Source organism: Pempheris klunzingeri, chromosome 19 (assembly GCF_042242105.1).
Source record: "Pempheris klunzingeri isolate RE-2024b chromosome 19, fPemKlu1.hap1, whole genome shotgun sequence".
Taxonomy (NCBI): Eukaryota; Metazoa; Chordata; class Actinopteri; order Acropomatiformes; family Pempheridae; genus Pempheris; species Pempheris klunzingeri.
In genome coordinates this window covers 1813885-1841725 of record NC_092030.1, presented here as the reverse complement: position 1 = coordinate 1841725, position 27841 = coordinate 1813885, and the positions used below count along the sequence as shown (strand labels likewise).

General features: G+C 41.6%; 1 protein-coding gene across 1 annotated transcript in view; it reads left to right on the top strand.

Moving 5' to 3' along the window:
• The window catches only part of LOC139219195 (transmembrane protein 132C), a 161980-nt gene that overhangs the window by 86195 nt on the left and 47944 nt on the right, over positions 1–27841 (top strand). The window contains exon 5 of the mRNA XM_070851001.1: positions 17537–17680. Coding sequence (XP_070707102.1) covers positions 17537–17680 — 144 coding nt within the window. The remainder of the gene's footprint in view (positions 1–17536; positions 17681–27841) is intronic.

Here is a 27841-nt window from a genome sequence, read left to right as displayed (position 1 = left end):
CCTGACGGGTGGGGAGAGCGAGAAGAGAAGAGAGGGAACGACGTGTAACTGACTGTCAGTAGCCACCACCCACTGGTTAGCACTCGGGATGTGTTTGTGTGCCTGCGAGTGCAAATTTAAAACACATCTCTAAACATAAGATAGTATTATTAGCTTAAAGAAAGTTACTAAATAGCATTTGGAGCATAGAATAAACTTCGGAAGAGAAGAATCATGAAGTATTTTGACAGAGGGGGGTGTGATTAGTGGTGATTTACAGGGTGAACTCAAGATTACACAGTCGATGTCTTCTGTTTCTGACAGTAAATATCTGGAGCATTTTGACTTGAATTTCTTGGCTGCAATTTGAAAAACTTAAAGCATCTCGTCTCTTTTTGTCTGGCATCTTTGAGAAGTGACAGTAAGTGTGGCTGCCTTTTTGCAAATGCGATTTAGAGACTTTAAAATGAGATGAGAAAGATGTGGATTGGGTAAGATACTGCATCTAGTGGAGTAAACTAAACACAGATATGTTTACATTCAGTGTTTTCCACCAAACTACATTATGTGTGTCTAAGTAAGCAGGATGTGTGAGTGTTTAATTAGTCTGGACTCACTGTAGTTAAAGGACTAAAATTAGTCTCTCAGAAATGTAACTCATTAACACATGAGGTGATGCAACTAACTAAAAACCCTGGGTAAGATCAAGTTGGGAACTAACTTAACAACTTTGAGATTTCTTCGAATCACCGTGGTTTCCTCTGCTCGGGGAGTAGTCAGTTCTTCTGTGCATGCCAAAGGTTGTAAATGACAGATACACCTCATTTGCTCGAGATGAACTGATTGATCCACTCATTATGTTGTGCTGCTGAATTTCTCATCAGTGCGTCGAGAACATCCTTTTCAGTAGGTGGAACAAACTGCATTAAAGATGGCTTTGTGTTCATGCAATATGAAAGAGCTGTCAGCATGATTCACATTCATGCAAATAGATTATCCTGCAAACAAACAAATCAATTATGAAAGCTGAAGATTGACATATTTTTGTAATTAACTAGGCACTGAACTTATTAAATTAATACATAGATAATTAAAGTTTTTAAATGCTCTGTTGTTAATTGTGTTTGGTGATTAATGTGTAAATTGGCAAAGGTAAAATCTGGTAAAGCCAGAAATGATTCGGTGTCACTAAAACTGTAAAAGTTTGACATCATATCAGCATTTTGAGTGAACATTTCTTTTTGATTTTATGGGCCTTGAACACAGTACTTATTGGTGTTTAGGTGAAATATAGCTTTGATGCTGTCTGCTTTGGAGATAAAGGGAGATAAAAAAAAAAACACTACTGTGCAACAGTGATTTTTGCTTTAACGTACATTCCCAGGATAAAATATTCTCCTCAGTCTCCTCATTTTCAGGTCTAATATAACAGAAAATGGTGCCTTCACTCCTTCACGCTTTGTGCTGCAGCCTCCACTGTCATCTGTGTCGGGTCACCATGCAGATGTATGTTTTCTGTTTGTTCTATTTGTGTTTTCCCACATACGTAAAGGTTTGTGAAATCCAGGGAGACTGTTTCGCCCTGTTCACTCTGCTCACTCGTCCTCTGGCCCACAATATTATCAACTGGAGGAGATCTGGCGGTGTCCCTCCACTCTGCTCTGCACAGACGAGCCGAGTTGTGGCCCCATAGGACTCACTCTGATTCTCTTTGTCTCGCTTCCCTGACATACAAACTGACACAAAACTGTACACCCACACAAACACATCAAATCTCTTTCCCAGCTATTTACGGTTACTCAGTGGCTGCACGGTGTGTTCATGGGAATCGTGAAATGTGCTCCAGTCCATTTACAAGCCATCTTCCAGGGCAGGGTCATACTGCCATGACCATTCATGTAGCTCGCCCTGATAGCTCTGTGAGAAGCTCACTCACTGGAAACACGACAACAGTCACACAACAGTGTGTGTGTGTGCGTACGCCTCTGATTTATGGGCCAACTATAGTTATGATTTGGAGGTCACAGCTGATCGGACCAAGCTGTCTGTTCCAGTCTGGGTTGTTAGGTTCTGGCTCTCAGGACAAAATCATACAGAGTGTAGTGTTAAATGATTCCATTCATTTGCTTGTTGATCTAGTGCTGACCACTCCTCTGATTAAGACCATTTCAAGCATGTTTAATTGTCGACATCTGCATGTCGACATCATGAGTAATGGTAAGAAAATCACAGTAATAATCCTAATCAAAGATGGCATTACAGATGGCAAATACTGAAATTGTGCTTTGTGCCATGAGGAAGTCTAATTTTATTATTCAGTTCATCAGTGTGCAGTGCACAGACGCATCTCACCTGAAGTTCACTCTTAAAAACTTCACTCGCCTTCAACTCTTTCTGCAGAGTTTACATCCCTTGTTGCCCTCGCCTCCTCTCCCACCATCTCATCCAAATTTAGAGATTTTCCTCCATGTCGTTTTCCTCACAAGTTGCAGCATAAATTAGCAAGAATTGGGGTGGCAAAAATTGCTCTGTCTGAAGTGTCTTTGCAGGTTTCAGTAATCGTAAGATCTGTTCCTTAGCTTTAATGAGTGAGTGGAAAAAAAAAAAGCAGCAAATGTGCGTGACTGTGTGGAAGTGCACACACCTACGCTATGTGTCATCAACGTGTAATAAAAATGGTACACTTTTGAAAGTATATTTTTGTTTTTGTGATCATGTATCATCCTGTGATTCTCTTTTTAATTGACGTGCCAGAGGAGAAAATTACAGCCCTGTCTTGGCCCCTACCTGATGGTTAGTGTCAAGGCCTGAAGAAGATGAGGACTGAAATGAGAAACGGGAAGCAGAAAGAACCAAATGCACTTTTGCTCGGGGACTAAGCGTGGCACACGTGTTTGCAAAAAATGTGAACGTTTTAAATTTTGACAGCAGAGTATTGACTGCTCACTGCTTAGCTAAGTGCTACTGAGTGCAACTTAAAAGACTCAAGCGCATGTGTCAGTATGCATTGAGGAAAACACTCTGTGTTTGGCTCTGTAGATGATTCTAAAAGATGACCTCACATCATCAGTGATTCGCCTTTTGGCACGATTAGCTTTTTTAGATGTCCTGTCTGTGTGATATCTCTGTTAGATCTTAGATCTTCTGCATTTACATTCCTGAAAACATAAAGTATCACTCCCAACAGTGATGCAGTTACAAGTGTAGTTTCTTTACTCTTGCAGTTCCACCTGAGTGAATCTGTGTTATCAAGTTATGTTTCTTTAGCTTGTTTTCACACTTGAACTTGAATTCGGTTCAGTTGGTCTGGACCAAAGAGAAAAAGGCTGCATCCGAGCTCCTAAATAAATCAACTACACTGTGGGGCTGCAGCAGCTGCAGGGATACCAAGTGGGGAACTCAAGAAATGTGACTGATCAATTCGGACTGCTTGTGGTGACTCTTCTGTGTTTCTGATGGAGGTGGAGATTGCTTTGTTAAATGTTAATATACGTTACTAAAAAAGGCAAACGTTCAGCTCGCAGTGATTGTTATTCTCTATGAATTCATTAACTTCAATACTGTATAGGGATATGAGGAACCAGTTCACTGGAAAAGACCCATCTTTTCTAGTTGTCACCATCCAGTTGTTTGGGAGGTTCAGAGGACAGCTTTCAGATCAGCCCAGAGGAACAAGGCCCCAAACAAATGTATTATTATTCATTTAAATGTAGTCATAGTGTTTTTCTATGGGAGTTCACCTCACTCAGTAGACGTCGGTTATGTGGGCCAGATGGATAAAACTTTGAGGATATTCTCAACTAAAAGTGTGTCCATGCAAAAGGGCAGAAATGTGCATATGCATTCTTTTCATCAGATCCATGTAGCCCCACGTTCTGTTTCCTAAATCTCAATCATTTTGGAGCTGAGCAGGCACACGTGTAATTGTGACACCCATTACGTGGCATAGGCCCAGTTCTCTAACAGCACCAGGACAGCTGTCATTACACATGGCTGTGGTTCTTCATATGCACCTACATACCACCATCACAGCGATATCTCAGTCATGATTGTTAATTGCCAGAAGGATCAGTGATTTAATTTGTAGCGATCATACTGAAACAGACAGAAGATAAAATGAAAAGCTCATTATTAGGGAAATAATGGCTGGACTGTAAATAAAGAGATTAGTCATGAATAATTTAAATTAGATTTATAGTTGTGCCTTTAAGGTGCATTTTACAGATATAGACTGCAAAATAATGGCACAGCCTCTTAAAATGGCAAACAACCAAAACAAATAATGTTACTAACGACGAGGTTGCATCTCTCACCTTACATTCATCGTCCACTTTATCATTTTATCACTTTTTAGAGCATCTGAATAAGAAGACGTGGTAGGTATGGTGTGAATCATGGAGGTTTCTGACAGTACGGAGCCACTATATTTGCCCCATTACTTTCTAGCTTTTGCTGACATTAAGGTGGTTCAGGCCTGAATGACCACTTGTCCTCGTTCACCCTTTCATCGCTCGTCTTCTGGCACGCAATGTTTGACTGTGGTCTGGAGAAACAGACCCAGCATTGTCGCTCTGTGAGGCTCAATGCAGACAAGCTGTGTTGTGGCCCAAGGGAGTCGTGCACACACACACACACACACACACATGCGCGCACACACACACACACAAAAAGAGACAGCAGCCCAAGGGAGTCCTCTATGAAGGGATCAGTGTAAACATCCAGTGGCAGTTGAGGTGTTGGTGGTCCTGTGAAGTGGAAGCGGTGCTCAGGGCATGGTGCTGGCTGATAAGCATTACTAACATACAGGAGAGAAGTGAGCTAGTCACCCACCCATTCCCCTGGTGCCATATTACTGCTGCAGCACACTGAGGAGAGGCTTAGACTCCTGCAGGGGAAGTGAACAGTGGAGGGAGGGCACGACACATATCTCATTTATGGTACAAGTGTGTGTGTTTGTGTGTGCACACGTTAAGACCATCAAGCCAGTTATACAATACCATAATCTGTTCAGTCTATCAGAGATCAGTGTGTCAGTTTAAAACTATGGGATCTATAGAGTCTTTTGCATTTACATCCCCAGCACTCGTGTTTTAAAATGTCATTTTCACTGTGGGGAACAAAGCTAGTTTGCAACACAAGCAAAGAGAACAAGGAGGTTTTGTTATTGAGCAGCATCTAGAGCACACACAGACTAGATATCCAAGCTGACAGCCTCTGGTTTTTCTGGGACACCAACTACGTCACTCTCAGCTTCCTCAGTCAGTCACATAGCACATAGTGATTTACTGACTGCGTTTACCGTAAACACTGGAAACATTGGACGTTAACACATAAAAAGTGGCAATAATACAACAATAAGCAGCTAGTTAATGTTACCATAGAGGCATCAGAGTGGAAAAGATAAACTAAGGGCTGCAGGTGAGGCTGAGGATGGAGAGGCTAAGGAGGACAGTGTTATGTTCATAACAGCAATTTCATGCACTGACCGCAAACAACAACACATAGCTGATAACACAATGCAGTAAAAGCAGGCCAAACGACTCAAGTTACATGCACAGCCAGAAAATCGGAAAATGAGCTGGCAAAATGATGGATTGCTAGAAATTTAGTTTTGACTTCCTGTGCATTTAAATGCAAGCGGTGGCGACTGTAGCTTATCATATTGGCTTACAGAAGTGGGCAGGTTGGCGGAAATAGCCTGATGTCCTGAAGTGGTCTCCCATGAATCTGTGCTCCGTCAGAGTGGTGTGGAGGTCCATCTCAAAACGAGTGGAGGCTAAATCCCACACTTATTCAAACCTTGTGGGAAAGCTTGAGGGGAGCAGAGGCGGATCTGTTCGCCTCAGATAAAATGCACTTTGGTTCTCTATGATCGATCGCAATGACCCTCCATTGAGAGTGGAGGCCTTCTCTCGCCAACCACGGCCCACAGTTCCACATGCTTTTCCGCTGGCTTTCGCACTTATTCTGGTGGCTTCAGACTGCTCTAGCATGTCAGATTTCCTCACAAGGGTACAGCTGCTATTGGTCAAACATATAGCAGAAAGGTGCTCTCCCAGCTGGACAGCTTGATCCTAAATCACATCATCATATAGTCAAATCATATTATATGTTTATTTATGTGCACAACAGCTAGCAGTACATTTTTGGGAAGGCTTAGCCTTAGCTTAGCCTTCTCCAGCCTACATTACCTTCCACCTCTGGCCATTTCTGATGGAAATGACAAATGACTCTGTCACAGGGGATAGAGCAGACTGCCCCTTAATTGGTGGTTCAATGCCTGGCTCCGGTCTGTCTCTGTATGTGGTGCTGCCATTGGCTGGCGACCAGTCCAGGGTGTGCCCCACCTCTCGGCCAATGTCAGCTGGGATAGGCTCCAGCTCCCCGGCGACCCTGACGGATAAGCGGTACAGAAAATGAGATGAGATGAGATGAGATGCCTGGCTCCTCTCGTCCACATGTCCAAGTGTCCATGAGCCCCACATCTGCACTTTCCAGTACAGTTTTTGTTTCATTGGAGAGGATGAAGACACAGCACAAAATGCCCATTCCCGTTTATTTTCCAGAGAAAGCAGTGCACATTTCTTAAATCATTGTAGCCTAGCAGGAAACAATAGCCTGACCTGCAAACTGAAAAATGGGTGGGTAGAAAGTTAAAGAATTTAAACTTTACACAAATGAGGATAAAGTTTGGAAATACCTGACAGCAATCTAGGAAATGTTTCAACAAGCTATGGAGGAAAATATCATTACTGAAGGATTATTTTATATAACTCTCACCTCCAAGAGGATCAGGGCACACAGAGAGTCCGACAGAGAAAAAGAGCTGGAGGAAGTGGGAGGTTGCTTATTTACACAATGCAAGAATATCTGCCATGCCTGCAAGCAATGAAATGATGACAGCAACAAGCAAATCACATTGCTTGGAAAATATTGGTTCTCTGGGATTGACATTACATTTTAAATGTTGAATAAAGCTGCTGTTGACGCTTTCCCAGCATATAAACTGATGATGTGTGTTTATCTGTCTGAATGAGGCTGCCCATAAATCCACGGTCATCTTGCATATAAGCCATAGTTTTCATCCTGCTTTTTCCTTTGGTGATGTAAGGCATGCACTTCCCACCAAGTGCAAAGTAAGCTACTACAGCCGCTCCGATATGCACACCATGAGCACCGCATGATGAAACCATTTTGTAAGGATAAAGTTGTCTTGCAAGGTTGTTAACACAGTAAAAAGATGTTATTGAGTTTACTTTTGTAGTTGACCGCCAGCTTTGCAGTGGGGTCAAACAGTTTCAATCAACTGGACAGAAAAAAGCTCACAATGTGTGAATCAGTGGCTTCGAGACGACCCAGACGTGGACGCCACCTTTCATGCTGCTAATTTGTACACCGGCACCTCCACAGTGTGTTAGATTGAGAAATGAGGCATTGCTTTTGACGGGCTCTAAGCTACATGCAAAACCTGTGTTGACACAAATATGTGCAGTGCAGTTTGACTGAGCTTCACTCCTGAGGAAAAAAACAAACATTATTTACTTTTACACAAACACATAGTGATGAGGAGGCTTTGTTTTTCTTTATAGATCTGCTGAGCCTCAGATCTCTGATCAGGGCCCTGAGAGAGACACGGGGAGAAAATAACAAGTTAGGGATGATGAAGGAAAGACAGTCTGGGAGAGGAAGAAGCAAGATTTTTGGAAAGTCTATTGGTCTTGATGCTGCTGATAACAAAGCTCCATTTTGCAATATACTAAAGAAAAATCAAACAAAAAATATCTGTATCTGTAAATCCTCACATGACTTTCAAGATTTCTTGTTTTTGTAGCTTGTGCGGTGAGCAGTGGGGTTGTGTTGACTCAAAACAAGCACAGAAACTCACTTTTCTTGTAATTTTTTGTAGGCTAACATAAGAAAAGCACAGCAACCAGCAGATTATCTGTTGTTGTTGCATCCAGCCCTTCATCAAAGTCAATTATTCTAAATACTTCTACTAAATCATCTTCTCTTTTATTACCTCCCTGCCTAGTGACGATGTAGTGACTTGGGTCTTTCCCTTGTCGGATGCATGTAGTGGAGCCTGCTGACTTTTCAGCAGTGCTCACTGGTGCACACAATTAAGTGCAAATGTGGCTAATGTACTGGTTGACATGCCAGGTTTTACAGATCAGGCCTGAATTGATTTACCTGCAATTTCAGCCCCACATTTTCCAATAATCGCACGGCACATGGCACAGTGCAGAGGAGGGTGTGCAGACATTTCAGACCACTGCTTTACTTGGTCTCTGGCTGCGACTGCATGTGCACACAACCTTGAGAGTGAATGAATCCAAGGTGGAATTTTACTTTAGGAGTTTGGGCTTTCTCAGGAAGAGCCGGTCCCCTCGCACTTCACAAACACTTTGTGACACCATTGTGGCAGTTTTTTAGACGGACATTGTCTGAAATGTTGGGTTAACGCGGTGGCTGTCATCTTTCTTGTCACGTTCCCACTCTAGCACTTACTACACTGCTCCGCACAAATGTCATAACACTGACAAATACAACAATGCATGACATTCAAGCCGAGAGGGTGTCTACTGTTGTCAGGGCTCACTCCAGCAGAAAGCATTTAATCAATGACATCAGGAATATTGATACTGAAGTCCCCAACGTCAGAACAGCTGAATGACATAGTGTAACATCTGACCCCTGATCCTGATCACCTGCATCACCTAACTACACTGACGCTCAAGCCCCCAGTCAGTCAGTCAGTCAGTCAATAAATCACTCATACATGAAGTCAGGAGAGAAAAGGCATTTAGTCCCTGCTCAGCAACCCTGGCTCCCAGTGCCATTAATGCAGCACACTTCATCAGTCCTAACTGGCTTTTGTGTTTGTCCCAAGTGTGTCACATCCTTCAAAACCTCCCACAACAGTGTATTCATACAATTTATGATCTAATTAAAGGGCATAATGAATAGTCAACCATTTGTAACGATCGTGATTAAAATGTTTTAGCGATTGCCAAAGATTAATTGTTTCGGTAATGGCTTCAGATTGATGTCATTTGCATACATATGGCAATTATGATTTTTTTTTTTTTGTTCTTCGCCTTGATGTGCAAGCTGCAAAAGCTGTTTTCTGACTTTACCATATATCGATGTATATTTTCTGTCAAGAGTTTACTTGGTTCATTTATAATATCATTAAGATGGACACATGGCACGAGCTAATTAGATATCATGAGATTATAATAGAATGCTTGTGCACCTGCGCTGACACTCAAACAGTTTGTCTTTATATTTACAATTGTGCAGCATGTGGCTGTGTGACAGAACCTAAAGAGTCTACAGAAATACAACCGACTGAAGGGACAGAAGGGGAGAAAAGTCTTCAGAGGTCAAAACTCCAGCAGCACTTGAAGAATAAAGAACAACTTTATTGTCAGACAAACGTCTTTCAGCCTGCGGCCTCCATCGGGGTTATCAGGACGAGGCCATGCTACTGTATGAGCCCAGTCGCTGCACCAACTGACAGCATCAGTGTTAATCTGTGTAACCCCTTCTACATCAGGTTTACCAACTTGCCATAATCTGTCCCACTACATCCTGAGATTATACTGCTTGGCCCCCCCTCTGCATCCATCCAAATATTGGATCAGTCCTGGATCATCCGTCCAGCCCGACAAATCCAACGCAAAGTCACATTTTTATCCCCTGGATGCAACCTTATGGCGAGCGGTGGAAGCAGTGTTGGCATGTGTTTGCCCTATCCCCCTATTTAACTGGCTAGACTTGCATTCAAATGGCAGCCATGGGGATCAAGCTTGAGTCTGCTACAACATGACCTAATTTCTTCAGCTAATCTACAGCAGCAGTAGTAGTGAGTTCCTGAAATCCAACACTACAGCAAATGAAAATTTGGAAGTTTTAGCACACACTGCTCGGCATACATTTCCGCAATTATTAAAAATGAAAAGGAAAACCGTCGTGACACATATTTCAAATTTGTGTTAATCTGAAATCCCGTGCTCGCTCCACAAATCCCGTGACACAAATGCGGGTCGAAGCATCCTACATGTGGGGCACTGGATTGGCGATGTTCTTGAATTTTACATTTGGAGTCGTGCCTCATGAGGAGAGCTGGGCTGTGAATTACCGGAGGTGACTTGCTTTTGGCCACAGTGAGTGTTGCACTGTCACACCCCTCAGTGTCATCATCCCGTTGGCCCGCTTTCATGTACACAGTAGCTGCACAATCAGAGCTCTTTGTCATTTCAGTCAATACCCGCCCACATCCAGCCTGTTTCTTTATTCAGTGTATCATGTATTCTTTGTTGCATTTTCTGTGACTGTTTTTCTTTCTTGCAGTTTTGGAAATAAGCTTAAATATAATGCGACACATAAGGAGATAATGAGAGCTTGGGGCTGATTCAAGAAAACAAAGTCACTCACTGCTCTAAGCTATAGGCTTTGATAAATTTCAGCTACAGTTTTGTTTCCTTTCTCATTCTTTCCCTCTGCTTCTCATTTTTAAGTAAATAATGCCCTAATTACATCTCACACCCCCTCTATAATAGCTTATGTATGGGTTGTATTCTGGCATTCAAAACGGCAGCGGCGCATTATGCAGCGGTGGACTCCACATTAGTGCCATCTCATCACATTATTATTATCATAGCACTCTTGAGGCCTCGGCTCACAAAATGTTTTAAGGATTCCATTAGACTTTTTCGTTTAATGTTTCATACTATGTTAAAGGGGAGTTGTCTTGAGTCCTTAATGTTGAATTCTTGAATCGTTGGGTTTCTCTCTCTTCCAAACAGTTTGGTCTAGACCGGCTCTTTATGGAAAGCGTCTTGAGATAACACACAGATGGTGTTACATAAATAAAGATTGATTGATTGATTGATTGATGTTAGCTGATGTCAGATTAATTTGTTCTTTCTAATGTAAAACCATTACAGCATGACATTTCTCTGACAGTCGCTATCAGAGTAGTAATTAGCTTTTTTCATTTCCTCACTGTCAAATATGGGACCATCCATTTTGTTCACTGGTTACACTGGTGCCTCTGGTATAGAGATATATAATTATATATATATGTATAGATAGATAGATAGATAGATATGGTATATCAGGACCCTGGGATCCAAATTAGATGTATTCTTATTTATTGACAGTAAAATAATGATTTTCTCGCCTCTAAGATCTTTTTGTATGGTGTGTATGAAACCTTGGCCAGTTGTTTAAATGAAATGTTCCTTTCCTCAGACAAGCTCAGGGGCTTCTCTGAATTCAATTCATTTCTCGGTGCTCCAGCCCACATGATTGCTCGTGTTCACGTCATGAGGCGATGGCCAGCTCACGCTTTGAACGTCCTCTCATTGGAGATCAGCCGCACTCCTCTGGCTCCCTCTTCTTTTTGTTTGTTCCCAGACATCAGGTCCGAGCTCCGTATGTCAGTCTGCTGCTATCGCCTTTAATTAAAGAAAGAGCGTGGAAGAGATGTTAGATGAAGCACCACCACTCAGTTATTCAGGCACAGGAGAGAATCTGACTCTGAGTGAAAAGCAAATGCTCTGTGTTTTTCTTGGACGGTGCAGTTCCCTGTATAGATACCAGATTGTAACCATGTCTGCTGACAGTCATCATCTCCTCAATTAAATAGCACTCCATACAATTCAGTCAAGGCTGAAATGACTACCACTTTAAGAAGTACTCCCTTTGATCATCTTTGTTCATTGATAGAAGGGCTGCTTTTAACCCTTCATAGCCTCACAACTATTCACTGTCTGATTTAGATCACAAAGATTTTACCTGTAAAGGAGATTGCTGAGAGAATGGTAAGATGAAAAGCCGCTCAATGTCATACAGAAGTGAAACTGACATTTCACAAGGGTAAAGTGAAGGACCAGGAAGGCTTCTCTCAGGGCTGGATTTCACTTTTTCAGCAACATCCAGAGGAAATTAGAGGTTGTGGATGAAGGTTAGGTGATGATAGCCTGCTTGAATATATCATTCCTTCCTTCCTTTTTTCCCCTCAGTAAAAAGTTTTTCTCACTTTTTGAACAAGTTGAGCAGATACCGCAGACGGTATCTACAGCCTGGAGACAAGGTGGTATTTGTTATACGATGATTGGATTGGATTGCACTGTATACTGTAGGTATCAATGATGTGTCCATCCCTGTATTTTGAGCTCAGTCTGAAGGTTAAAAGAGCATGGATTTGTTCATTGATTCAGTTTCAAGCACATACACTGTAATAGTGAGGATTAGAGAGGGCTCACAGTGGAGCTTTAGTAAAAAGTCTGCAGCTATGCTAGTAGCTAGCAAATGTTTTGACAAATTGAAAAATGTGACCTCATGGTTGTGCTAGATGGCTAAAAACTGTCAGCGTTCTTGTACAACATAAACTCTTAATTACAGGTGCATTTGGCCAAAAACTGTAAACGGAGACGGATCCAGAATTCCTGCACACCGATGACCCAAAGAAGGTTTACTTTAATGATGTCATTAGATAAAGGAGCCAGAGATCCTGCACACTGCTGCTCACTCTAATTCACTTAAACAAAAAAGTGCAGGACACCAGAGCTATGGTGTAAAGCAAAGACGGGAAGCTGCCGTGAAGGAGGACGATAAAGAGCGGTGAGAGAAAGGCTCGGGTGAGCAGATACAGTGGTGGCGGAGGGGAGGGCACAGTGTTTCAGGGGAAACAGATAGAGACAGGAAGAAGGAGATTGGAAAGGAGACGTGAAAGTGAGACAAAAGGTTGAGACAGAGAGAGCCGCTGCAGAATGCATGGGTGGAGATGAGCTTTGTCTGGAGAGCGCTCTTTATCTGATAGTGTTAATCTTGTCCTCTGTTCGCAGCGTTGCCACGCACCAGCACTTTTAACTAGCTCTGATAATGGGAAGAACAGCATCAAACTCATTAATTAAATTAGCTCTCTCTTTATCGCCGCATCTGCCTCTGTCCGCTCACCCCCACAAACACTCCACCGACAACTATTCCTCAGCTAATTGACTCAGGCATCTCTGGCGCAGCCCCGTTTCACCTTACTAATTTATTGAACCAGCTCCCAGCCTGGTTCACCTGTCATTGGCTACTATCTAATTTAATTTTACCCCGGGGTGATGTAGATTGTTTTGCTTCTGAGCAAGAGAGAAAGGGAGGGAGGGAGGGAGGGAACGGGGAAGCTGGGTTCCTTCGCCCAACAGCTTGTGTGTTTATTTCATAGCTGGATTTAGCTGCAGGTGTTTGAGAATTATGGGACACGGGCCAACTAAACTCGCTCAGTGTGATTTAGCCAGTTTCTCCTGCTGTCAGTAATTGAATTACACTAAACTACCTTGTTAAAATTAATTTGGGAAATATGCTCAACCATGAGTTATTGTGTGCTTTAGTGTTATCTAAATAACCACCAGTCCAATTTGTCATCTTCCGGCTTCGTCTTTGGCTTTTTCCAGACGTTTCACAGGGGTTAGTTAATGATGCCTCAGAACCTGGTTGCAGGTTATATATGAATGTGCTGCGTCTTATCTGTATTACAGCTTTTCTCCATCTGGCTCTTCCTTTGCAGGAGTCTCTCTGTGATGTAGCAACTAAAGGTGGTTTCTTTGTGGCAGAGCTGATATCAGAGCAATTGTTCTCACTTTCATTTATCTCCACTAAAGGTTAGCTTTGTCCACCAGCCCACTCTGTGCTAGTGTGTTAGCATCATATCAGATACAGACGCAAAGCTCTGTGCGTGTGTGTGTGTGTGTGTGTGTGTGTGTGTGTGTGTGTGTGTATGCATGTATGTGTGGGTGGGTGTGAAGTTATTGAGCTCTCTCAGTTGTGTGTCTCACTAGAGTAATGATCTCTTATCACCTGGATGGCAATACAGGGGACTATTTCCCTCCTGTTTCTTCTCATTTTTATAATCATTATTTTAACTTGAAGTTTAGTGGGTGAAATAACCTTGCAAATGGCCTCTTGAGGACGACATTGACACATATCTCCGTCTCTCTTAGTGTTGGCTGGATGAGACGAGGACAGACAGCAAATACCAGTGCTGACTACAAGTTCTTATTCTAGCCTCTTAGCCAATAAGGGTTTTTCTTTTCAACTCCTCTACTCTCCTGAATGTTTTTCCCATCCCCGCCATCCCTCTTCATCCACACTGATACAACAGCCGTCTTTTCTAATCTGCCTGGCTGGTCTCTGTAAAGCACCATTCCTTCTTTCTGCTCAAACACCTTTAAGCCTTTAGGCCATCCTTCCACCCTCCTCACACCCGTACAGTATGTAATCATTTCTCACATGTGTGGATGCTCTCCAGTCATTATCATATTATGGTCTATTTCAACAGGGAAAGGTATGCTACTCTTCATGCACTGTGCCCAAAGTTAGCTGGTGTTCATTTTTTCATTTTTCAAGTGCAGATTGCGGTTATACACATAAATTAATAAATTATCAAAGTGTCGTTCTATCATTAAAAAAGTAATTCGTCTTGGCTCCTGTAACTATCTGTCTCTCTTTAGCCCCTTATGTGGTCCTGAGGACTAGCACTAGAGCTTAACTTATTTAGAAATCACTGCTTGTTACACGTGGTGGTGGAGTACTGTTCTTTTTGATATGGTTGAAATCAGTATTGACAGTGTCCACTATGTTCATCTGTCAGCTATGACTACAAGACCCTCTGCAAGATTTTTCATATAAAACATATGATTGAATTATAAGATACAATAACTTCTGCAAATGCGACCATGCACCAATAAAAACAAAATAAAACTGGTCAGGCACAGCAGGGAGCTCTTTTCATTATTAAAGCTGTCGGTGTGAATATGTTAATAAGCAAATCTTTAATAAAGGAGGCATATCGTGCTTATTTTATGTGCAGGTCCTTCAAGAATATGGGGGGGTCACATATACACACATTTACTGAAAGGTGGAGCAAGAGAATACATATATATATATATATATATATATATATATATATATATATATATATATATGTGTGTGTGTGTGTGTGTGTGTATCCTTAGTGTTGTTATTTGCACAAGCCTTGTGGTCTCACACGGTCTTTCATTTTACTCAAAGTTCTGTTTGATTTTCTGCTGTGTATTTAATGCATTAATATTCATGCGCATTGGTATTTCATTCAGGAGGTGAGAGACATGCCACAGGGCGAGGTGTGCTGACATGTTTGGGCAGTGGCCATCCTGCGGTGTCATTTAGTGAGCATCAGTCAGAGCGAGCTGAAACTGTCTTTTCTGACAACCTCATCCTATCTGTAAATACTCATCCCACTGATGCAGGTTTTCATGGAATTAATGAGGCAGCTTCATGTGCTGATGCATGTGAAAGGGGTCCTCCCCTCAAATTGCTTTCCTTTATTGCCTCCCTACCCCTTCCTCCCTCACCAGAAATCACATTAGCCAAACCAATCTCATTTACAACATGCCATTTGTTAATTTAGCACCCGTACTCTTGGGCTGTAGCACATGCTTGGGTTTGTCTGTCAAATTATGCGTAAGTGAGAGAGAAACAGAGTGAATGTGATGCAGGAGGAAGAAATAGAGGAGGAGGAAAAAAAAGAGTGTGACAGCTGCAAAACTGATCAACATATATGTGTAGAAAGACAGAAAGACAGAAAGAAATCAGCCACTAAGACTGCAGAGTATAGACAGCACACTGATACCGCAGGAGTACTTCATTGTACATCAATATTGATCAATCCATCAACCAGCTACTTAATTCAGTGACTAACTGATTAGTCATTTACTCTATGGAGCCAAGCGTGGTGACGAAACACCACAGAAAGCAGCTGTGTGCTCAGTGTGACCAACATCCAGAAAAACAAACAAAACAAAACAAAAGAAATCTACAGAATGACATTTATAATGATAGAAAACAGATGAAGGGATAAAAAGAGGGATCTGTGACATATGTGAGAGAAAGAAGCTGCTGCTCTACATCATGACCAGACTTTAAGTGTTTCTACCTTCAAATTGAAATTTGATATATGATCAATACAGCATATAGTATCCTGTAAGAGTTTAGTCAGTATTGATCGGTTATCGTTCCCGCTGTATTCCACCGTCAGCGCTGAATCTGCTTGTAATTTTGTAGTAATTACTGGGCCGTGGCTGAGGTGACAACAGGGAAACAGGAGGGCAGACGGCAATCTGTCTTCTCCTCCTGGTTATTGTGTGTGTCTTCCACAGCGGCTGCCTTTATCTTTGCTCGTCAGGAGCCGAGACCAACACAAGGCCAGTTATTACCGCCTCAGCGGCCTGGATAAGATCAAAGAAGACCGGTTGAACGCTGAAGATGTAATGACTGTGCTCTTCTAAGGACTGCTGCATGGTTTGTCATGTCATTATCCCCCGTTAACGCTCCGTTTTTTTGTTTTTTTTCTGCAGCCCTTACAAGTCTTTCGCGGTTGCAGAACGAGGACAGTCTCCAATTATTTTGATGTTGGGGAAAAATCACCCAGCGTTCATGTTTCACTGAATAGAAACGCTTCCTTCTCCTCACCTTTTGTGCGCTGTGGGCGTTTTCCTTTAGATCTGCCTTTTCTTGCCATCTCTTCCTTCTTTTTTCCCCCCCAACATAAAATATTCTGCCCCATTCGTGTCAGTGGTTTGAACAAGAGCAATTTGTCATGTTGGAAAAGGAAGTACTGAAAACAGCTCATGTACTTCATGGTAATTTCATGTGACAGAGGAGGAGGAGGAGGAGGAGGAGGAGGAGGGGGAGCAACAGCGTGTCGGTTCCTGTGCACCTGTATAGCCTCCCACAGTCTGTGACCACAAATAATGGGAGTGAGGGCGGTGGAGCAGACAGAGTCCTTTTAAAACCCCAGGTGTCTCCCCCAGGTGACCAAAACCGTCTGAAGGGGAGCGTGCTGCATATATATTGTTCCAGAAGGATGTTGGGATATCATAAGGTGTAAAACAGGACTTATCATGTGAGGTTACTCCTTCGTTAAATATGGCGGTTTAACACTTTCACAGGGGTTAATTTGAACTGGCTACCTCTGACTCATGATTATGTGAGTTCATCCAACGTGCCATCTGTTGTCCTGATGCTAGGTTTAATTACTGCTAATGAAATAATTTGGCTTGTATATCTGCCAGATTCCTCCTCCTAAAGCAATATTCCTCTCAAGGAAAATGTGAAAACAAAGTATGAAAGTGTAGTTAAAATGTTTTTTCCTTGTTTTGCAGCTCCACGTCAGTGCTTTTATGCTAATAAGAAAGTTATTAATAAGTCTGTTATTCAATATAATCTTTTGTTCTGTAGCAAGTTTAACGTCTTCTTGTGTGTGCAAGCGACACCATGAGAGTTTGAAGCGTTTGTTTTGTGACCTCTGTGAGAGACAATTAAAGCGCCACCTTGTTTAATTTCTTCTTGACATGTTTTTCTCTGTCACAGAAGGACACGGCGATAAAGGCCGTGTGTGTTTCTGAACCTCTGAAACTTAATTTGTGAGCTGTTCTGGTGACAGTTCCAGTATCATCTAATTTAATGATTCTCTCTTTTCTCTCTCTCTTTTTTTTTTTTTTGTTTCTTTCTGTTTCAGAGTCAAGCTGAAGGACGGCATGGCGTTCCTGGGAGCCAGAGCCAGTAACCCTGTTGTGTGGACGGTGAGTCAGGATGTCAGAAGCGAAGGTCACAGGATTGTCACCCTTCACTGTCGCAGGAAGGAGAGCAGTTTTAGTCAAAGGTACGTCCGGCTCCCTCCTTCTACCGAATTAATCAATGCGTGAATGAAATATGAAGTGAACACCCTGCTGAACAACCAGAAAGCAGCGGAACAGTTGTTCATTTGTCAGACAGCTGTCGGTAGAGAGTGATTGCAAAGGATGAGGATGAAAGAGGACGTGACTCAGCATCGAGCCCATTCATTCTTTGGCATTGTTATGCACACAGGTCCTCAGCTAGTTCCAACTGCTGTCAATGAAATGTATTGCTCAAGGAACACAGTGTTGCATCTCGCTTGAAGTAAATCTATATTTTGTTTGTTCAACAAATTTCATGAAAAGACCAAAACCAACAAGTCTGATATGGCTGACTCGTCTAGGCCCGCCTGTCCCCACCGCCACTGTTGTGCAACATACAATTAGAAAAACATCACTGTTTCTCTGGGTGGCATGTCCCTCCATTACAGCGATCACGATGCACTTTCAGGAGAGCACCAGTGGGCATCTTAAAACAGCCCTTAAGCTTTACGGAGCTTTACAGTGACTCTCAGCTTATCATTTAGCTCGCTAGCAACTTGACCGTTTGGGTTCACACTCACTCCCAGAGTGTCATCTTCAGCTGCAGCAGGCAGACAGTTAGTGACCATACAACCAGATATAATGGAGCTTTACAACCTTAGAGCCAGATATTTCCTTCAGAGCTAAAAAGGAGTCTGGGTCAACTTAAAAGCTGATTATATGTAAATGTCTGCTACAAACAAATGGACAAAAAATAAAGTTATTGCAGGTTTAAAGATGCCTTTTTAATGAAGCCTCACCCATGTTACATTACATTCTGTTTCAATTATCTTCTTAATAGATAAAAAAAACAAGAATCCCATGTAACTTTCCCAATCACAAGTCATCTTAAGTTACCTTTCATTAGATTTAACTAATGTAAGTATTTAAACAACTGTCCTGAAAAGTCTGAAGAATCTGAAATATCTGTGACTTTTTAGGAGAAAACTAGTCGGTCAATATGTTGCTGCTGCTGCTGCATGTTTTATTCCATTAACTGCAAGTTAAATATATACTTTACTGCTAAGCATTTATCAAAGCATACTATACGTTTTAAGACTGATGACACAACCATTAATTTTAGGTCATTTCAGGAAATCAACCAGCAGCAGAGACCTGGAGATGGGTAATCCATCATAGTCTGCATCCTGGAGGGTTTATTTTTTATCATAGTTCTTATCACGATGTGGTTTTCAGAAGTCTCGTGAGATATTCAAAGATGCTCCAACAACGAAGCACTTGAAGAGGCTGCAAAAAACTAATTCAGCAAAAATACAGCAAATAAGCTGATATGATGAATTTGTCGCATTGAGTCTGCTGTTCAATCGCTGACACTCTGTTAACAGCGAGTCCTTGAATTTACCAACATGATTCTGAAAAGACATAAATGACGATTGATGAAGTTAAGCATTAAATAATTCTAATGTTTAATATACTGCACAGAAATCAAATTGAATATAAAAGGCTGCTTAAAAGAAAGTAAATCCATCTAAAACTCGGCTCGTGCTTTAAAAGAGACGTTGTGTAGAGATACAGTGGAAACCTGATATGTAGTTTATGGGTCAGAATAAACCAAACAACTTGTGTAGCTCTTTAAGTTTGACTCTCATATCTAAGGACGGTAATTACATCACTTTGAAAAAAAAAACATCTGCAACTTTTTAATCATGACAAAAGGACTTAAAGGCAGAGTCTGCAGTGTTGGAGAAGCTAGCAAGAGTAGCTAGATTTTGATTACTATCCCACCTCCTCCCATCAGGCTTTCCTCCAAAGCCACTCGCCCCCAACACACGAATGACTGTGTTGACCGCCGCTGCCGCCGGGTCAGTCTCGCTCTATACAAACTGCTGACTGACAGCCTCTCTCAGCTTTTCAGCAACTGTTAAACACCAAAATCATATAAACACCAGCAAAACAGCCATCATGAATGAAATGTTACCTTTGGCTCAGAATCACTGCTCACTCGGTTCACAGTCTGTGTTTACACACATTTGAGAACCGTGGCCGTCCCTCGTTCTTTCAGCTCGGTGGGTGTGTGCTTTGTGCTGGTACAACCAGCTCGCTAGATCTAGCCGTGTGGAAGACGCCGGTCATGCACACTGAGAGTGTGTAGGAACATGTCCATTAATACATTTCCATTAATGAATAACAGCTATGCATCTCTTTTATGTGTGTGTGTGTGTGTGTGTGTGTGCCTTTGTACAGTATTTGACATTCAACTCGACAGATAAACGTTTTAGGCAAAGACAAAGTGGCTCCACACAGGAAGTGACACACTCTGGCTGGGCTGTTATTTCCTCCTGGGTGTCAAGGTGACCACAGTGATGAATGACAAGTCATCTATCATTTACATGCATCTCTTTCACGGCCCCGCTGAGGAGAAGACACATTGAATTATACAGGACTGCTCAAATCAAGGTCATACATGTTGAATCTGGTATTATGCTCTGCAATTGTGCGCTCGACAAAAGACTACCTTGAAGTACTGAAATGATAATGCAGTACCCTGCCCGACCCTGTGCTCTCATGCTTCTTTAGTTTACATGCAAAATGGAATAACTGTTGGACATCAGTGAATAAAAAACGTCGTTCCAAGACGAAATCAAAACACTGAACTTTAATTCAAAAATTCTCTTTGATGAGGTTAAACAGGAATGGAGAGAGGATTCGTCATGGCCTTTTCACTTCTATTGAAATTGTAAAATCAGGCTCTTAGTAAATGAAAAAATCCGTGTGGAAACAAAGCAAAAAAAAAATCATGTAGGAAGATTTGTCAAGCTAAGTCTGAAAGCCTGGAAACTTCTAAATGAATATAGATGTTTAAAATTAATTCAATTTGACTCCCTGCTACCAGCAAGAATTCCCTTTTTCACATACTTTCTCCTGCTCATAAGTAACAGGTCCACACTCAGGGAGTCATTTTATTCAACTGCTGATCTGATATCCCATCAGTCAAGTTAGGTATCTTCATTAGCCTGAATTTGAATGAGATCTAATGGAAATATGAGGAGATGAAAGCCAAGGAGTTTGAAAAGACAAGTGCCCTAAACACTAAATTTCTTCTAATGTGAATTAAAGCTCACTTTGCCGGCCATCACTGCCAGAACCCGAAAGATAAATACTGGGAGCGGGGGGGGCATCTCCTCTGCCTCGCGGTAGAAAGTGAGACATTACAGCCAGTAGTGTGACCTCCAGGTGACAGGCTTGATGACTTAGCTCCCAACAGCATATAGACTGTGGACCCGCCGACTTAGAGAGACAGTTATAGCTCAGTGTAATGATGTGTCCTGATGGAAATGTGAACACACACAAGCTTTTCTCAAATGTCTTCTGTGTGTGCTCACAAAAAGTTTCTACATAATGACCACTTGGGGGAGGTCAGGAAGCACACAGCCATGTCCCAGAGGTGTGCATGTTTGTGTGTCTGGCTGCTAAAGTAACTGGACTACTGTTCTGAGGCTCAAAGGTTCGCTGCACTGATCTTTATAGTTATATGGAGGAACCGAGGCAGCTGGGAGTTGTGGTGTGAAAGGAGAAATAAATGAGTGGGGTGGTAGCAGAGAAGAGGAAGAGAGAAGTCTAGGAGGAAAAAATGAACACAGCTCATCTCACTGTTCCTCACCCAGTGTGTGTGTGAGCCATTAACACATGAAAACCAAACCAAATAATTTTACAAACAGAACAAAATGGTGCACGTTCATTTTTGCTCTGTTGGGTGTTGATTTATCCAAAAACAACACAGAACTGTAGCAGCAGGCTCTGAATACTTCAGTTACAGTAACATAAGCATGACTGTGATATTGTATTTGTGTGATTCTATTTATAAAAGTAGCCTCCTGGGGTGTCTTTTCCACATTTATGTTCAGTTTTCACTTCCAAGTATAAAAAAAAAACAGGTTTGTGATAATGTACATGTCACAACATCTCCCATTCTTCTGCAGCAGCTCTGTCTCTGTCTCTGTCTCCAGGCAGCAGCTTCGTCATGCAAACCTCAGACACCACATTCAATATTCTGACAAATGGTGATTTAGCTTCAGTACGTATGGGATCCTGCATGGGAATGGATTACATCTTTAGCTGTTTGGGTTTCAATACCATCTATGTCTATTTAAAAAAGACTTGCGTGCCTATTGAACATGAAGTGAATATAAAATCTATTCTCACCATAAGGTCTCGAAATGTTTTGGATTTTGTCAGCATCACGCTTCAGTGTGCCCAGAAGCACTTTTCAAACCAATCTGGCAGTGTTGTTTTTTTCAAATGCTGTGTCATTAACCACTGTGGTCAGCATTTTTATTTAAGGGCATCTGCATGCAGACAGCAAAGACTGCTGGGTGGGTAATGTATAAGATAAGGAAATCCTATAGTGTACAGACCTGTACTGGAAGTGTCTTGCAATTTATTGCCATACACTTACACAGTTTTGCCAACCGTACAAGCACACACATTATCACCTCTCATTTTTTTGAGTCAAATGAATCCAAATTAGAGCATGGCAGCATGTTCTCTGCACTACGCTGTTCCTCTCAGGAAATAGTTTCTCTTGTTGACAATAAACTGAATACAAAATCTCCAAAAAGACACCAACCAATCTAATTTCTGTGCACGTCCCAACACGTTGAGCAGCCACAAACAACGACGTCTACAACGATCATGACTGTGCAAATCTCCAGGCTGTAATAAAGCTGACTGATGCAAGATCAAAGTGGCACAATGGTCATCAGACAATAGTTATGAAGATGTATTAGGACACCTAAATGCTAAGAGCTGTCCTTCAGCAGCCACTCCTCTGATTCTGTGTCTTCACCACTCTCTGTTACCATGGAATGAGGGACTGCTTCTCCCCATCATCAAGCTCATTCATATTCTTTTTGCTGCAAGTACCACTGAACTCAAATCCCCATCAGCTGTTGGGATAATTAGGCATGGGAATGCACACGCTCTAGAGAGTCGTGTGCACATTACCTCTGTGTCTGCGCATGTTGATGTGTATGGAGTGGGTGGGCTGTCCACTTAAACAGAGTTGACAACGATGCTTCTATAGGAAAATTGCATTGCAAAGTCAAAATCATCAGCTATGCATGTGAGACACCCACACCGTGTCTGGCTTCATTATTTCTTTTTAATGAAAGCTAACACAATTTGAAGTTCCTGTTTGATTTAGGGGAAGAGTTGAGGAAAGGAAAGAAATGAAGCTTGTGTTACTGCAGTAGGAGTGCTGTGGCCCAATAGGCAGGGTGTCAGTCAGTAGCTTTTCCAAGCCGTTATGGGAGTTCGATTTGTAATTGCAGGAGGTGAGGCGTGGCATCTAACAGCTAATTAAAGAAAACCGAGGCTAATGGCCAACATTGCTCAATCTGCTCACTCCCTCAAATGAACACATGCACAGAGAGACACGCTGACTTCAAGAGCAGTAAAGCTTTTGACAAACAGAAGGTCTTTCTCAGTCATGGAGGCCGTTTGGTTAAAAAAGATCTATTTAAACAGAACAAGAACATTATGAATAAAGCTGCAATGCTTGTGCAATATTTGACATCTGGAGATGCAACAGCAATGATGTGAGGCAAGACAAGTGCTCTGTGTTCTATCCCAGGATGCATCAGTGATGGCTAGTAAAACATACTTTGGACATGAAACATGTTTATTTTCTGATGACTTTTCTTCAAATGAATCGAAGCATTTTGTGGATAAAATGTGACAAAACAGTGATAAATGCTCATTATATAGTTTCTAAGAGCCCAAGGTGGCATCTTCACATTCCCCATTCCTTATTTTATTCTTTGGTTCACTATCCAGTACCCACAGGCATTCAAATTACTATCAGATATGACAAAGCCGAGCAGCAGATCCTCACTTCAGAGATGCTGAAGCTTGGGTATGTTTGGCATTCTCACTTGCAAAATGACTGACATGATTAATAAATTACCACATAATTTTTTTTGTCAGTCAACTAATCAATCAGCTCTAATATGAAGACTTAATTAATGACCTGTGAGTGCGGGGGATGCTTCTGCCTTGTGAATTCCCTACTTCTCTCATCAATTTCATAATTTCCTTTGCAGTAACAAATGACAAGAAGTAATGTCATGTTGGTTATGACTCTCACTTATGTCTCCCTTGCTCACATGCAGAGTTTTATTCAGATAACCATAATATAAGTAGTTGGAATTGATCAGGGACAGTTTAGACTTCAGTGAGGGGAAACTGCTGAAGGTAAATAATGAAATAGAATTTTTTAAAAATTTAAAAATCAATGTGAACACATTTTTACTGACTGCTCTGAAATGAAACGAATCCTCTCAGCGGCACAAATTTGGTTACTCACAGGAGTTTATTGTTCCCACAAAGGCAGAACAAGACACATGCATGCCTCTTTGTTTATGTAACTTTGTCCTACTGTAGCCCTTCTGTTAATGCCACAGCGCTGGACTCAGACTTGTGCTGTGGTGTAATTGGTTCAGTGACTGTCTGACACAGTAACTGTACACTGGGAGGTTTGTAATAGTCGAATGTGTTTTTTCTCACTGTAAATATTAACTGAGTTCCGTCTGTGTGCTTACACGTAGACACGTGCACTGTTTGACACACACGTACAAACAAACAAGTGAACAAATAGAAGCCCTCCAGCATCTTTTCACCTTCAAAGTCTATGGGATCATGAAACATGCCACCATGTTTAATTTGCCTGCTGTTGCTAGAGAAGAGTCCCGCTGTGAGCAAGTGGGAGTAAGGCTTACTCTAAAAGACTGACAAGACACCTACGCAATGATGCAAGCCTGTTAACCAAAGTTCTTAGGGCTGCTATCTGAAAACAACACCACAGTCTTACGTCTGAGTGACAACACAAGAAGACACCAGGATAAATGGAATTATGTTTGAGACAACAATGTATGCTTTACAGTGTGAGTTTCATCATGTTTGCACTTATTGCAGCTCTAGTGAAATGTATTTTAGGGTTAGGATTTGAAAAAGAAAATCTTGCAGGGAAGTTGCATGAAAACTCTGCTGAGACTTTGATGAAAGTCTGCTCAGTGTGCAAGATCCGGTGTGAAAATAGGTTAAAGATTCAAATTGTTTTCCAACAGTTGGTGAAATCATGTTTTAAGCATCAGTGAAATCGAGGCTTGTCACTCGGTGTTTGCCCCAGCCATCTGCTGAGGGAGGTGACATGAGCCTCTGAGGGTCTTTCTGTGAAACAGAGGAAGCAAGCATCAGTGAAGGGAATGGAAACCCTAAACTTGTTTTAGACTGAAATGATTAGCATACTCTGCAGTATGCCAGGGGAAGAAGAAAGCCACAATTCCTTTATAAATAGTCCATAAAGATTCTAGCTAGATAAGGTTGCCTCTGCTGAGCATTGTTATATCTCCATGCAAAAAAAAATTTCCTCCCAGTACATCATGTGTTCTTTTTCATTGTTATGTGAGATCACCTGCTGAGATGCATAGAAAGCTGTGGCGTGCAATAAAACCAACAGTATCAGTTAGGAATGGATGGATCGCCATGACATTTAGTCCAGACATTCCCAGGAGGATAAATCCTTAACTTCAGCTTTTTAACATTAGAATTGTAGCTTTTAGCTCCAAACATCAATGTGCCAAAGCACAGCGACACACACGCCAGTATGGTCGTACTCTTAATGTATGTTGCACACTAATTCAGTATGTAGTATGCTCACACTGGAGAAGTGCAAAAATATAAAAATACAACAGTCAGTCTGCAAAACAAAACAAAAAAAGAGATTATTAAATGTGCTGTTGATGGAAAATATGCATTGCAGAAAATGATTGGATGAGCTGCTCATCCAATCACTCGTCCACTATTAGATGGTGATGGAACAGCTGCAGGAATTAAAAAAAAAAAAATTCTATGTTAGCAATTATAGTGTGATTTTCTGTTTGTGTAAAATGGTTTAATGTGCTCAATTCTAATAAACTAACTGCAAAAAACTGTAAGTTATTCATAGAGATTACTATACAGCGTTCACTGAGTACCAATAGGATGAACAATGGAAATGGGACATAATGCATAGAGCCTCACACATTCCTGTGTACTACCCCATGTAACATGTTGTACTTGCATCCTTTTTACAAAGGACACTGTGCTTTTCTAACCATGTTTGGACTGATGTTCATTTCTAATGTTTTTAATGAACAATACTAAATGTAAATGAAAATTGGGATTGAATTTTTCCTTTAACCTGAGTAGTGTTTGAGCTAAAATCAATCATATGCTGGAGTGAAACACGGCACATTTTATTTCACATTCATTTGCTATATTACAATATACTATATGTCCAAATAAGACAAGCCTTATTTGGGCTAGCAGGGAAAATCTTTTTATTGGGTTTGCAGCCAACCAGAACATGAACACAGATCAAATGATACACGGAGGGGTGTTGGTCCCTGCATTGCATGCTGTGATCAATTACACGTAGGTTACCTGGAGCCCCAAGAGTGTGAACAGCCCACTCTGTGCCACATATGGAAGCTGTGCCATATTCATGATCTCATTATGCATGCCTAAGTGGCCCTGAAACAGCATGTACATTTTAACCCAATTTGATAGATTGTTCTCATGATATGGTAATAATAGCCCGAGGCCTTGTGTGGGGCGCAATCTTCTCCTGCCCTCATCACTTCCTCACCCCATCTCGATGACAGGTCCTCTCACTTTCTCCACCCTTCATATGAAATGCAAGGCAGTTATTATGTGGATTCTTTTATGGAAATCCTGTCCTTAGCAAATAGTGGAAATCTGTCATTCACATTATGCATTTGTTATTGAGAGCAAGGCGACATGGACATGGTGATTATATCCCACACATTATCTGTTCATGTAAGTTGATCATTTGTGCATGTTAAACTAGCCTGCAAAATAAAAAAAACAACTAACCTTTTAGGCATAAATACATATGCGAGAGCTGATTTGAATAAAGAATAGTTTGTTTATTCGGTGCTGACATTCGACTACACCTCATGAACTGTGAGCCAATGCAAATGTCCATTGTTTGCGTAAGTGAATATGTGTCTATAAGGCAGCTTTAGTCCAAGCTTGAGGGTCGTTAGGAGCCAGAATAATTGACAGAATGATGGTGAGTGAAGATTGAATGAGAAAGGAGTTCGATATTCAGTCCTCTTCAGTTCAGGGGGAGAGGTCAGAGGGCTTCTTGCTGTTCTGTCTGATTGCACCAAGCTTAACTCACATGGCGAATGAACACAGACAATCAATGGCCAGACCAAGCAGGGCCGGTGGGACTGCATTTACAACCCGAGTTAAATCAAAGGTCCCTTCAGCGCAATCTGAATCCAGTGGAAGAACTCCCCATGCGTCAGAGAGATGCATGGATGTTAATGACCTGCCTGCTGAGCGTGTCTGTATGTGTGTGTGCACATGTGCAGGTATTTATGTGTACGTGATTAAGAGGGGAATTAAAGAATAGATTTCCATTAGTTTGGACCTTGAAGAGCGTCGCAGTTTTGATTAGTTCTTTGCTGTAATCAGTTTATTTCAAAACAGTACATCCTAGCAGACGAAATGGAGAGATTTTGACTGTGTGTGTGTGTGTGTGTGTGGGAGAAAAGATGAATAATGCAGAGTAAGAAGACATAAGAGGCATTCGTGTGTGTGTGTGTGTGTGTGTGTGTATTTTCCTTGGTGTCCTTGAATGTGTGAATAGTCTTTTGAAAGTACACGACGTTACTGATGATGGATAGGTAAGATGAAGCAATTACCCTCCCAGGTGGTCTAATTTGTATGTTTGTGAACTGCTGTTTTCTTCAATTGGCTTATCACAGGTACAGATAGCATACAATTTGGTCTGAAAACTATTTGAAAACGTTCCATAATCCTTTTAAGTAATCATCCAGACATCTTATTTTCCTCTGTTTACCAGTAGGGCCACTCGTGCATTGGTGGGATGCTCTCTTCTTGCTGCCTCCTATATTAAAAGAAAGATTCCTACAGCACAGCAAGGCAGGCAGCGATGTGATCGTTTGATGGATCCGCAATATTGATTGTATGTAATTTAATTTGCATGAGTGGCATATAAGTCTTATGTGTGACTGGGCCTTCTGGTGCTTTATGCAGTCATGATGGATGGAACAGCCTCCTGTGTCTGACGAAAT